At 39.0% G+C, this 14,770-nt stretch overlaps 1 protein-coding gene across 1 annotated transcript in view; it reads left to right on the top strand.

Moving 5' to 3' along the window:
• Window positions 1-14,770, top strand: part of LOC103476508 (sodium/potassium/calcium exchanger 3-like) — a 46,853-nt gene that overhangs the window by 19,473 nt on the left and 12,610 nt on the right. The window contains exons 3-9 of the mRNA XM_008428913.3: window positions 11,642-11,718; window positions 12,998-13,072; window positions 13,182-13,266; window positions 13,372-13,475; window positions 13,744-13,818; window positions 13,979-14,004; window positions 14,109-14,162. Of these exons, the coding sequence (XP_008427135.1) occupies window positions 11,642-11,718; window positions 12,998-13,072; window positions 13,182-13,266; window positions 13,372-13,475; window positions 13,744-13,818; window positions 13,979-14,004; window positions 14,109-14,162 (496 nt within the window). The remainder of the gene's footprint in view (window positions 1-11,641; window positions 11,719-12,997; window positions 13,073-13,181; window positions 13,267-13,371; window positions 13,476-13,743; window positions 13,819-13,978; window positions 14,005-14,108; window positions 14,163-14,770) is intronic.

Genomic DNA, 14,770 nt, shown 5'->3' with positions numbered 1-14,770 from the left:
AGTCTTGTAGATTAAACAATGTTTGTTCCCTAAATTTGGAAAAATATCAAACAGCAAAACAAAAACTAAACCAATGTGCAGCTTTTTAAGTACATGGCTACAAACTGTAATATGGTGGTGACAAAATGGCAACATGTGAGTACAAAAGTTATGACCTTCTCCTTTCCTGCCAAGTTTAATGTTCTCTTCCGCTTTGCCCCTACTGCCCTGTTGTCTACTGATTGCTGATTGATGCCACCTGAGCCACTGCCTATATCAACTCTTGTCGTGCAGCGGCTCGGCATGAGATCTGAGGGGTTTCTCAGCAGAACCTCAGCTACTTTGGGTTGGAAAAACCCAAAGTAGCTCTCTTGAGGAGTAGAGAGGCTGCTATGGCAGGCCTCCGCAGGTAGAAGCATCAAGAGACGTTCATGTCTCTACGGGAATGCAGAAGACAAAATATGCAGACCGCTTTTCTATAATGTCTCTAGTCACTTTGAAGGTTTTTAAAAATCCTCTTCCTAGCCAGCAGGTTTGAAGAAAATTGTTCAGAGCTCTTGTGTCTCTATTGGGGCTTGACTCCAAAGACAAGTCTTTGGTTTTCAGGTCTTGCCTTTGTTGTGGGGATCAGTTATTATCCGACTGGCTCTGAGTTTTATTGCAGTGGGGGATAGTTTGGCAGCGACGTCTCCAGCACAAGAAATGCTAAGGAATTAGATCCATTCAGTTTGTGAATAAACGATCCAGACTCAGACCGGCCCACCACTTTGTTTGCATCTAACAAACACTGTCTCACAGATATTGGTTCTGCTTGCCCTGTTTGACCACTGATCAAACAATTATGGACAAAGAGAAAATCCTCTTTTCCATGGGGATAGAAGACCATTTTAGTGGTGAGTGTAAACAAGCTTACCTGGCTACCAGAGATCTTACTCTTTGAAGGTTTCATCACTCTCAGTTTTCATCGTATAGAGTTCCCTTCTCTGTACAGTCCTGCAGGTGAATCTCAGTTAAAAAAACACTTTTCCCTCTCTCTGTCTGTCAAACTCTCCTATCCCAGCCAACTAAGGTTCGAGTCTCCCAATAAGGAAAGTTCTATTTCATTTCAATACAGTTTATTTGAATAGCGCCAATTCACAACTAATGATGTAACAAATAATGTCGTCTGGAAGCACTTTGCAAAAAAAAATAAAAAATAGTCCTTTCAGTTTGTTGTGGAAAAAGGTTTGGTGAAAATCACTGAATCAGGCTTATTTAATGCCATGTTCACGATATGATAAAAATGTCCACCACAAATTCAATCATATATATGTTCCAAATGATCTTAGTTATCAAACGGTGCCTTATATTCAGTTTAATATTCAGTACTGCTTAAAAAGTTTTCTATCTAAAGTAAACCCAGCAGATTATGTCAAGCCATTGACTTGCAGCATTCACTCCTCCTGGATAAGCATGTTTGACAGTAGACAGTGGTTTGATGATCATGCTGAGTGACTGCCACAGTAGAGAGGAATTTTAAAAAGTAGAATAGGAGGCAGATCCTTTAGTTCTTAGACTCCTCTCCCAGTTTTAGTCCATGAGGCAGACACACTGTCTACTTTTAAGACTAGGCTGCCTCTGTAGTTATACTAGCATCGGCTTAATCACTTTCGTCTTCTACTTCCCTCCAGTTTGCATTATTCCTGAAGGAGAGCATAGGGCTGAAATAATGCTGCCATCAGCTAATCATTCTCCCTCTCCTGCTGTTAGCTTTTTACTTTCATGAATATCAAAAATAACCGTGCATCAGTTTATCTGTTTCTTCTCATGCATTCTACGCTGTCTTGTTAAATCCCCTGTTGGTCTTGGGAGATTGCTGCTCGTACTGAGCCAGGTTCTGGTTCTGATGGCGGTTTCTTCCGGTCAAAGGGGAGGTTTTTTTCTTCACTGTCGCTACATGCATGCTCGGTAACAGGGATTGCAATAAAGTCAACGACACAGCACAAGCAATCATTGTACTGGTCCAGGAGGAGTGAAGGCTGCAAGCTAAATGAACGTCTTGGGAGCCCAAACAGATCTTTATATCATCAGTCTTGGGAGCACTGATAACATTAAGTTATTGCTGAAGATGTGCTATGTAAAGAAAATTACCTTTCCCTTTAAAGTTTAAGTTATCGGTGCTACATTAATTATAATATTGGGTGTCATTATAATACCATTGTCAGATATTGATAGTTTTAGTATTTTGATAGCCAATCATGTTCAACAACACCCTATGATTCATACCTGAGACAGAAACGACAGGATGAATTGAATTTGAGTAATTTTTAAACACACGTAATCAGATTTGTTGCTTTCTGTTTGCTGACACATCGATAAAATGCCAGTATTACCATGTAACCTTTAGCATGAGCCTGAGACACACTCACACACAGTAGGTTTCTTTTCCCTGTCTGTCATAAACTTGCTCTTTGGGCTCATTTATATTCCTCAGGTTTCCACATACTTATCTGAAAACACCTCATCCCCTCATATTTGATCTTTTGTTCACATAATTTGACTGACTTGTGTTACCGCTCTCTTTTCCCTTCAGTCATGTGATGACGTGATGACATGACTGCTATCTAAATACTGTTTCCCTCGTTGGTGTCGTAGAGCTCCAGATTGTAAAAACCGATCCAAGTTAGGAAACAGTGACTGTTATTTTATGCGTGTCATTTTATGTTTTTGAGTATTTTGCTGCTTTCCGGGAGAATAACTATATAACTATAGTTCTTTTTCTGATCACGGGTTTTCTGAATTCAGTTGACGTTAGCCTTATTAGCCCATTGCCTTTTCAATAAGATTATGGGAAAAGTAAATGTAAAAAATTCTCTTATATTGTTTTCTATCAGTACTGCACATCCACTCAGCTGTAATCCGAACCTTCTTTCCATGATTGTTTTAATCACTTGAGGCAAGTTGTCTGAAAACTGTTAAGCAGAAGTCATAAATATGCAGACATTTCTAACTGCATATCTCATATACAGCCATGCTTTTGAAATAAAAATGGTAAATAATAAACAATATGATATTTTTAATGTAAGCCTTTAACATATCTCAGGAGCATCTTGAGGTGAACAATAGCCCTATTTAACCCAACAAACATGTTGGGTTTGTTGGCAAAAGAACAGATTACTACGGTTATTTCAGTTCTTTATTTCTTTTCAAAGTTTAAACTGTTAATGAACACAGGGCAGTATTTATTCAGCCCCGATGTTACTTGTTGTCTAAGATGAACTCGGGGTTAGCCTTTCGTCATACTTTTGCTTTCTTCCTTTGTTTCCTGCTGACGATGGCTGACGTGTTAGGTAATACCACCCACAAACTTGTAAGCACTTGTGGCAGAATATAAATGCAACCATATGCTGGAGTACGTGTATAGCGAGTGTAGCTGCATGCCTTTTTATGCACTGAACTGTTAACGACTAGCAGGCGTAAGGCCACAGGATCGAGAATCTCAAACTTACATCATGTTTCTCCCTCCGACTAGCTGCTGTTTACATGTACATGCGGGGCAACCCACTGTTTCAGTCTTTGGCTGCTCAGTTCAGAAGTACGAAAGAGCGTAATGTGTGCATTAAATAACGTTTTCAGGGTGGCACAGTGTCAGATTAAGCATCACCATCTACAGGCCGTTGAGTGCATTAAGGAATATCTGTGGGAATAACTAAGTTACTGCTGGCATTGGTGCTGAAAAAGTGGGATGTGGGATAATAGTAACATAATTCAGCAGTAATGTTGCACTTCTGCACTTTGCACTTGGGCACTTAAAATAGTGTGGCAGTAGCAAGCTTTTATTTTTATTTTAGCTGTGACTGATAATATGTTAATCATTAACATAAAATGAATACTTAAACCATAAAATGTATTAACACTTGCATTGACAAGAGCCGTCATCATAATGATATAATACTGAGCTCAACGGACTGTCTCTGCAGTAGATTAAAGATATATCCATGATGTGTGGGTTCTGCAGGGATGTTGCAATTTTTTTAAACCCTAGACCAGGGGTGCCCAAATTCGGTCCTCTAGGTCCGGCGTCCTGCATGTTTTAGTTCTCTCCCTGGTGGTAGTAACAACCTTTTCAGCATGTCGATGTTCTTCTTAGGGCTTCTAATGAGCCATCATTTGATCCAGGTGCTTTAAACCAGGGAGAGAACTAAAACATGCAGGATGCCGACCCTCCAGGACCGACTTTGGGCACCACTGGCCTAGACCTGTACAAGTCCTGGATGGAGGGAAGGTCAGCACCCCCAGCTCTGCAGAGCTGATTGTTCATTGCAGTCTGATTTGTGGAGCCAAATCACACAGTGATGGAAGAACACAGGACAGACATGTGATGTCCTTCAGATTCTTCAGCTAATTCAGGCACGATTGGTTCTCCGCATTTCTTTAGGGATGGAATGTATTGTAGGTCACAGCAGCAACTCCAGTCGCACCTCTGCACTTTTCACTTTGTTTATTTTACTTACCTTTGTTTTAACTATATATATGGGTACAGCAGATTGATTGATCTCAATTACTCTCTTTCTCATTTGATCCTGAATTTCTTTGGATCACATCATAATGTCTAGCTTTTGAAGATCTTTTGGTGTACTTCAGTCAGGTAGCTGCTATTTAAGAGTTGTCTTGATTGAGAACAGGTGTGGCTACAGATCGTGAGCTCAGGTGCGATGAACCACAGTTAAGTTAGTTTTTCATACAGGGCAGATGTGGATGTATAGGTGTGTGTGTGTGTGTGTGTGTGTGTGTGTGTGTGTGCGTGTGCGTGTGTGTGTGTGTGATTAAATTACTCTGATGTTCTGAAACACTCAAGTGTTTTTACAAACGTAAAAATATCAGGAAGGGGGCAAACTCTTTTCACACCACTTTAGCAACTGAATCCCTCATTATTGTTTTTTTGCCATTTATGTAAAACCTTTAGCTTTTTTGCCCCATCTCTCTTTCTTTCATATTATGTGGTTAATGAGTTTTCTTGTTGCCTGGGGGTTGTTTTGATCAAATATTTTTTGGTTTTCAATCTCATAACATGTTTTGTGGAGGAACTGCTGCCTCATACTCATCCACAAACACTGCGAAATATCAACTTTTGTCAAATCGATCAAATGAATTTTCTTCAACGTCCCACTGACCTTTAAAACAGGAATATTACAGGTCAAAACAGAGACAATTAAATGAAATCAACAGTTCAGTACAGAGACTGCAGAAAATGAAAGACAAAGACCTATGAGCATCACAAGGGAGGAAGTCGGTGATAGATGTGTGCATCTCACCAACACAAAAGATGCTTTGCCATTTCTGGAGAAAAAAAAGGCCACATGTCGTGTTTCCTGCAGCCCAGCAATGTGCTCAGATCCCTTTAATGATGTATAGGATTTTGAGGATTTTCTCTCTCCTTTCGTGAACCTCTGTTTCTGTTAGGAGCACATCTACGATTATGTAATGCTAGGGGTATTATATAAGCTCTGGGGGTGGTAGCAGTGTAGATTGAGGTGGGGCTGACTGTGGAGTAACGAGAGGCTCCACTCGGGTCTGTCTTACAGGCTCAGCACAGGGATTTTAGAACTGACTGTGTTAATTGCTAAATCATCTCCTCACACTGATAATGTTATCACACAGAAACTAAGCGAAGGCAGCAATTTATAGCACTGACCTCATTACAGAATGCCCTGAAGAGAACTACAGGATGTTTTAAGATGAAGATGCTTTGGGGATTGAATACACAATGTCACTTCCTGTTGTTATAGATTCAAAGCACCTGTTGTCTTTAAAAACAGTTCCTAACCCAACACTCTCTCTTTTACAAGCAATTCCAATAGTTATATGAAGATGAAAATGTCTGAAATTCAAACTATTGTTGTCCTGTTCTGTATGTCTGATGCTGATGTATTCACATTCATTCAGCTTATATCTTACCTTGCAAAAGGATTGTACACTGCTCAAAAAAATAGAGGGAACACTTAAACAACACAATATAACTCCAAGTAAATCAAACTTCTGTCAAATCAAACTGTCCACTTAGGAAGCCACACTGATTAACAACGGTGACCCTCGTCGGGTCAATCAGTGTGGCTTCCTAAGTGGACAGTTTGATTTCACAGAAGTTTGATTTACTTGGAGTTATATTGTGTTGTTTAAGTGTTCCCTTTATTTTTTTGAGCAGTATAAATATTCAGATTACTTTGGCTGTTGAGACAACTTTAGAGTTTTTCCCATTGTATTTCAGGCCTGTTGGGCCTCCAGCCTTCACCTCCTATCATTTCCCCCCAAGCTAAACATTGCACGTTTTTAATTTAAATGGGTTTTTTATACACCTGTGACTAATAAATGTATGTGTTCTTGCTGCGCTTTGCTCTGCGGTTCACTTCACTAGCGGAGTGAAGACATTCTTGAAAGCCGGCTTTATAGTTGATGTATTGAACAGACCATCAATGGTGCGCATCTATCACACCATTGGTGCCTCACGCGCTGCCAGAGCTGCATCATTTTACCTCTTTATAATAGAATAATGTAATGACTTTACTCCCACAATGTGATATACGTAACCTGAACCAGATTGCTAAATCTGCTTTTTGTGTCTATGCAACACTTTTGAAAAGTAGGTATAAGCTGATGCACAAAGATGTGTGTGGTCATTGTGATGAGCAGCAGGCAAAAATACAATGACATGTCATTGCTTGTCAAATATGTGACACATTTAAGAATTATATATATATATATATATATATATATATATATATATATATATATATATATATATATATATATATATCAAAGTTATCTAATTTTTAAAGTGCAATCAGTAATACTTTTATAACAAATTTATATCAGTAATGATTTCTTGGTTAATGTCAAGTTCTCATAACAAAGACATTTTGAATAATGTCGACTTTGTATTAAAAGTGTAATAATTTACCAAATGATCAAATGATGCTTTATGACAACAGTTATAAATATTCATGAAGGCTTATTCATGTTTATGATAAGTGTTATGTCATGTTTATGACAGTGTCATGTCAGTCTTATTCACCCCTTCAAATAAAGTGTTACCATATATATATATATATATATATATATATAAAATTCAGAAAAGAGTAGGAATAGTCTTCAGCAATGCCAGTCTTGAGCTGCAGGATTACTGAATAATTGCAGTACACCTTCACTTTATGGCAGCACGGCATTTTGTTTTTATGCTCTGCAGGGAAGCGTATAGATCCTAGAAATGGTGATGCATATAATATATTTTATCTGATGCATGTTCCACAAGATGTGTGGGCAAAAGATGTCTGCTGGGAACAGATTACTGCCGCTGCACTGTTGTGCAACTAAACCAAAAATAAATAAATAAAACTTAAATATTGGGCCACATTGACCCTTACTGAACATTAACAGCCACCAAAGGCAAAAACCCCATAACAGAGCCAAAGGGATACTGAAAATAAGACAAATAAAAATAAAAATTAAAATAAATGTCCCCCGCAAATATGAGTTTGGTTTGTTTGACAGTGCAGTGTGAAAGCTAACCGCACCAGCTGAAAACGTAACAAATGCAGAGATTTTGGTCCTCAATAGAACCGAGTCTGCTGGACTATCAGGTGTGAAGACGCCATTAATGTCCTCCATCATTTCTGGTGTCGTTTAAATACCAATAAGTGTGTCTTAGGTTGTATGCATGCGCTGAAAGATGTTCAGATCGTATAAACAGAAGAAGCTAAGGAGTTTAGCCTTAGAAAGATATTTGTATATTGTTGTTGACACTATTAATAAATGTATATAATTTTTTTAAGTATGTGTACTTGCTGTATAAAACCTCCAAACTTCTCCTTCCAACCTAGCATTGTAAAAAAAGAAAAGAAAAAGAAATATATCTTCTGTTAAGTTTTTTGTGTTATTTTCAGGGTTTTCCCCCGTGTATTTTAAGCCTGGTGGGCTACCAGGCTTTACTTTTGCCCCCACAAGGCTAAACATTATTTATTTAAGTCTTTTTAAAATGTTTGCATTTTTGAAGGCTTTATAGTTGGTGTTCAGGTATTAACCTCCCAATCTTCGATAACACATAATTATCAAGTGATATTTCTGATTCAGTTCAGAGATGATGCACAAGATGTTGAACTTGGACACAAAATGATCTGCAAATCAAAGAAGGGAAAAAGTCTAACCCTAACTTAAGAGAACAAACTAAAATGCACAGGGGGAAAAAACAGGAAAGAAACAAAGGAATGAACTTATATATCAACTAGTAATAATAACCATAGTGAATTAAATAGAAAATGGCAAGACCTAAATGGCAATAATAAACCCAGAAATCAAAAAGCAGAAAACTAAAACAGTTGTTGACCGGTGTGAAAGAAACTGTAGTAAATATTCCCATCAGCAGCAGGAGATTGAAACAGAATAAGAGCACAGACTTTTTTTTTTACTTTTTGCATGTATTGGCAGAGTAATAGATTATGTCGCTGGTTTAAATGTGGTGCTTGAGTGCCATAAAAAAAAAGATGAGTATATCAAGCCGAGTCCTGACTCGGTGAATAAAGGAGATAAATGCGTGCCAAAGGTCTTCCTTTCCATTCACATTTCTTCTCTCTCCTTCCTTTCATCACTTGTTCCTTGGCAGTGCTACATCATGTCAGGCTGCAAACCTTCCCCCTTTCTGCCTCGCCTCTCTCTCTCTCTCTCTCTCTCTCTCTCTCTCTCTCCCTCTCTCTCTCTCTCTCTCTCTCTCTCTCTCTCTCTCTCTCTCTCTCTCTCTCTCTCTCTCTCTCTCTCTCTCTCTCTCTCTCAGTGCTCCTGTCACTTTGGATGAGCAGACGGCCTCGTGTTGTGTTCGGGCCACACAGGGCAAGCTGAGGCTCCAGCCGCCTGACTCACGAGCTCTCGGCTACAGGGAAGGGAGAATGTCACTGCGCATCGAGTTGCCTTCACGTTACACAAGGGCACACGCTCAGCTCACAGACACACAGCGGAGGAAGAGCACACAGAGCCTCCTGGTGCATAGTGAGCCAAGCAAATCCCAAATACACACACACACACAGTGACAGTGGGCTGATGCTATTTTTAACTGCCTACTCCGATGCACGCTCATATTCAACAGGAAAACACACATGATGTCACGGAGATGCAGCACATTTCTGCTTGTTGTGATTGACTGCTGATATCAGACGGGAATTAATGCGTCACGTAATAAAAAGGTTTGTTGAAAAAGTGTCCGCAAGTGGGAGCATCTCCTAATGTATAGGAAGCCAACGGCAAACAGCTCTAACACGTTTTTGGAGTTAGGTGTTATGACCTGATGACATCGGATAAATGAAGTTCTCGTCCAGATCCAGTTCAAGGTTTCCTCCAGAAAACTTGCTAAGCCCGGTGGTTGGTTGCTATGGCAGTCATTTTGAGTTAAAATGTTTTTTAAAGTTGACAGGAAATTTGAAAAGATCACTTGATAATTATGTGTTATTGGAAGATTAAATACTGTATTATAAAATGCATACATTTAAAAAAAAAAAACTAAAATAAATAAGCAATTCTTAGCCTGGTGGGGGCACAAGTAAAGCCTGGTGGCCCACCAGTCTTATAATACACCGAGGGAAACCCTGCAGTGTTAATGTTCCTGGAGCTTTCTGCAACAGCATGCAAATGTTCCAGAAGTGTGAATGTCGTCACATGAAAACTCAACATTTACTGTTGCACATAGACTCTGTACATCAGTCTGCATAGGGACTCGGATTTGAAAGTTGACTGAATTCAGCTGCTACTCTTCCACTCCTTCCATTGATCTAAATTCTACTGGGCGAGGAGGAGTAGCAATTCATCTTTCAGTCAGATTTATTGATTAATCCCTGTAGTTCTTTTGAACTGAATGGCAAATGAATGAACTAATTAATTAAATTAATGGAGCTAAATTGTGTCCATAAAGTTTGTTCAAAATAAAATTTGAAACTGAAAAAATAACACACTTCACTGATATAACTGCTTATGTCAACATACCACACAAATATCAGTGAAAAATATATATATATTGACAAATTTGCGCTGCATTTTCAGTTCATGTTTACCATTACCCATGCTCTGAGAGGAACACAGAGACCACAGTTTCTACCATCCGACAGCTCTACTATGCATGGCCTCCTCTTCTAATATGTGCAAATTATGTTAATGATAACATAAAGGCTGGTTGTCATTTTTATCACACAGGGAAACAGAGAAAGAAAACAGACACATTCAATATGTAAACCCAAGTGAATGTTTCTTTGTTGGAAATGTGCTACATAAATAAACTTGACATTGACCTGCAGGAGAAGTTCATTTCCTTAGCGACGTTATTGTAGCTATGCCCTGATTTCTACTTCTAAATAACCTTTTTCTCTGATTTGTCTGGAGTATTATTTTTTTCTTCATGCTGTAAGCCAGGAATACTGATTAACCAATGAATGGACCTTCTATCTTTATACTCCAATTACTGGAGACACTCTTACTGCACGCAGCTGATCTCCTTTCCACTTATTGTGTATTGTGGGACTCCTGGCACCAATTGACGGGACCTCTGTTGAATTAGGTCAGTCAATTTGAAGAGGGGGGGTTTGAATATTTACGCAATTTCTTAAGGTAAATATTTTACCTTAATTGTCATTATTTTTGTTGAACTGTTTTTTCTTTGACATTGAAGAGTTTTTGCCATTTTCTTTTCAAAAACCAAATATTGATGGTCAGGAATGACTTGTAAAAGTAACACAAAGAGTAAAACATACCAACTTTCAAGGTGGCGAATATTTTTATAGGCACTGTGTGTGTTTGACAGAGTGAACGTTGTCATAGGTGGCTGAATGGAAGTTTTTATTATTAATATTATTATTATTATTTAAGCACAACCTATCAGGTTAAATTGATCAATACAGTCATCTTGAACTTCTATAATTTACATACAATCTCTGTCTGGTTATTCAGATGTTTTTCAAACATTTAATTTATTTTAACTTGTGATTTAATGCTGTTGCCATGTGTATGGTAGCTGAACAGACTCGGTTACAACTACGTGCAACAACACAACACTTGTTGAAGCTGTTTGTCATGGAAACTAAGCGAATTTGTTTAATATGTGATGAGGTAACAAGTCAGACCTGTAAAATTACTGAAGGTCATCACCATGAATTGTTATTTATCGTCGTCGTCAGAGAGGTCATTCTGTGAGCAAGGCTTACCCAGCCGTTCAGGACTCTCACCACCAAAGACCACCAACAGATATGAAGCAGAAGTCAGAATTGTTGAGAAATATGTGGGAGCGGGACATCTGCTGCGTCTGATGTCTGTTTCTTTTTGTTTTTTCCAGCCATGACGGCTTCCACAGCTGTTTCTTCTTCCTCTCTCCTTCTCTTCCTTCTTCTTCTTCTCTGTCTCTGTTTAGAATTACAATCTACAAGTAAAATGATCAAATCAGCTCTAACCTTTCCTGAAAGTGAAAGGGGCTCCACACATTTTCCTGTTGTAATCTTTCCTCTGAAAAGCACTGTGATGTTTCTGTTCACTGAAATGTTCCCAACCAGTTGACTGTTTGTTCCTTTTCCCTGGCGTCAACAGTAACTACTTACTTAAAACTCCTGAATACTTCAGCTTTATTCGGGCTCTCTCTTTTGTTTTTGTGTCATTGCAGCGATTCATGAGTTCCCCAGAGATTATTTCACCAACCAGGAGCGCACAGAGGGAGCAGTGGGCCTCCATGTTCTGTGTGTAAGTGTCATCTGCAGCATTCTGCATTTGCACCAAGTGCGTTTCACGTTCCCATATTTAAATGAACAACACGGTGAAAAAGCGTCTGCCTTTTACAGTGCGTGGTAGAAATGTGCACAAAAACTGACGCATCACATTCAGACTGTTTTATTAATAACAATTCTACAAAAGTGTCGTGTCCCAGATTCAGATTTATTCACCTCCCAAGTGGGCAAATGGTGTCACAGCAGGTATAAAAACTGAAAGACAAAGTATCAAAGTTAAGAAATAAAAAAAAAACAATAAAGCATACCAAGAAAGACAGCAAATAGAAATCAATACATAATGGGAAAGGAACAGCAGTATGTCATTGTGGACCGGCAACAATTGGATGCGACGCCTCCTACCTCATCCTGCATTGACAAGAGAAATTGCTGTAGGAACAATAGAGTGCAGGTGTACAACACAAGTGAAGGTATTACACTGAGCAAGACCCTTCCCTCTTCTGTTCATCCCGAGACATGAGTGAGAGCAACTTCTCACCTGAAGGAATGTAAATATTACCTTCTGCATTTATCCAAAAACATCTTACAAAGATTATGTTTAAGGCATCTAATAAGCTGCTAGCTGAGCTCATACAGATTATGGTTTTTGAAAGAGAAGGGGGGATATAACTCAACGGGTTACTCGAACTTAAGGATTCGTAGTTTACGCACAACAAGAAAGAGCTTTTGTATTTCAATTCATGGGGTAAAATTATGGAAGTTAAATGAGGAGTTAAAACAAAGTCAAAATTGAATACAATTTAAAAGGAAATATAAGAAGACATAGAAACATGGGTCAGAGTTAGCACTAATGCGTAAATTGAGGCTAACGCATATCAGTGTGTGGGTATGGATGTATATATTTAGACATATGTAAACCCAGATAACATGGAAAATTAATGAACCTGTTTATTTTTAATTTTGATTTGATTTATTAATGAGGGTCCATCTGAAAATATTGTATGAGTTTATGAGGTAGGAGTTCATAAATTTCTTCCTTCTCCTTTTCGAGAGTGTTAAGATTAATGTGGTACAAAAAATATGTGTCTTTTGCATTCCTTGTTCATGTGTGTGATTTCATACTTCTATCATGTTCGAAATAAATAAATGAAAGCAAATGATAAAAGACGTGCATGCCTGGTTTGCAGTAGTGCACCGTTAGCAAACCACTAACCACTTCAATCTGATGAAGTTGAGCACAGATTGTGTTGCTTCAGTGGAGTGAGTTTATTCATTGTATATCCTGGTCTCTGTAGGCAGTCTACATGTTTTATGCCCTGGCATTGGTCTGTGATGACTACTTTGTCCCCTCACTAGAGAAGATTTGTGAGGTAAGAAGTCAATGCCGGTCACTCTTGCACCTCTGCTGAGGATCTCTAGACGGCCACTGTTTTCCTCTAGAGAAAATCCTCTCTCTCTCTTCTTCTCTTGTCCAAACAGCGTCTTCAGCTGAGCGAGGACGTGGCAGGAGCCACTTTCATGGCAGCTGGCAGCTCAGCTCCTGAACTCTTCACTTCAGTCATTGGTGCGTAGCTTGATTGAACTTTAAACTGACCCTAAACGTCTTCGTCCGAGAGGTGGCCTCTGTAATCTCTCTGACACATACGCAGCCGTTTGTTCTGTCGTGCAGGAGTGTTCATCACCAAAGGCGACGTTGGCGTGGGCACAATTGTGGGCTCTGCTGTCTTCAACATTCTCTGCATTATTGGAGTGTGTGGCATATTCGCTTTGCAGGTACAGGACAAAACACACACACAGAGAGAGCTATGCATAGCTTTCGTGCATTGTTGATGCTGCAAAGTTCTTCATAAAACAATCAGACAGACAGACAGAAACGTCTTAGCCGCATGATGATCTGGGTTTGATTATTTATCTGTTTTAACTCCTGAAATTAATTTGTCCACTGGTTGGATTTGTTCACTGAGGGGAAAAAAACATCTATATGTGGAGCTTTTGTGTCGCCACAGTATTTAATCATAATTCTCCTGTCACTGTGTCTCAGACCATCCGTCTGTCCCGCTGGCCTCTGCTCAGAGACTCGGTCTACTACACACTGTCTATCTCTGCCCTTATAGTGGTAAGTGCTGATGGTATTATCTACCAAAGAACCAGTTTGTTGGATCCAAAAATATTACTATCTCATAAATCACATCAGTGATAGCTTTCCTTTACGATCAGAAAACCAGAGTCCACATCACGTGTAATGCTTTGCTTCTTGTCTCTCTTTCATGCAAAAGTTTATATATGATGAGAAGGTGGTTTGGTAAGTCGTGGAGCTTCCATATTTACCACAAATTTGGTAGAATTCCAATTTTTTGTTTTGCTAACCAGGGTAAAACACGGTTGACTGATATTTTTAATCTTTAGGTGGGAAGCTCTGACACTGATTCTGATGTATTTCGTCTACATTTTGATCATGAGGTAAGTTTAAGACTCAACCACTCATTTTAAGAAACTTTATTTTTTTGTATATCCTTCATGTCATCATGGTCAGGAGAGACTTTTTCCTCCTCATCACATCCATTCTGTATATTTAGTGAAAATCAAAGCCAAGGGTTTGGGCATTGTGACCCCCAACAGTAACGATTCCCAATACAGAGGCATGAAAAGCTGTTTGCCCCCATCATGAGTTTTTTTTTTGTATATCTGTTACATGTAAACTATTGGAAATATATAGCCTACCACAAGTACAAGTACAAGGTGATGTCTTCAGCTTCTGCCAATTGGGTTGGTATCATTACACCATTTAGCTCTACAGTGAGCTGTAGCTTAGCAACCTCATTAGAAACTAATGCTCTAACTCCTGACTGTTATTTTTTGTGTGGACGGAGCAGAACATGTAGGGTTTGCAGATGTTGAGGATTGGTGTGTATTCAACGACGTGGGACGAAATCGTCACAGAACCTGGTGGTTCTTCACTGGATGCTGCAGTATTTCCTGCAGCATCTGGCCAGCCAACTAAAAAGTCTTTTTTGTTGATGAAATAAAGTAACAATCATTTTCTCTGCTGCTCTCACTGCTTTTTGTAG

The sequence above is a fragment of the Poecilia reticulata genome, chromosome 15, assembly GCF_904066995.2.
Source record: "Poecilia reticulata chromosome 15, P_reticulata-male-v2, whole genome shotgun sequence".
In the NCBI taxonomy this organism is placed as follows: domain Eukaryota; kingdom Metazoa; phylum Chordata; class Actinopteri; order Cyprinodontiformes; family Poeciliidae; genus Poecilia; species Poecilia reticulata.
Note: the sequence above shows the minus strand (reverse complement) of the source record. Positions and strands in the feature narration are given on the sequence as shown.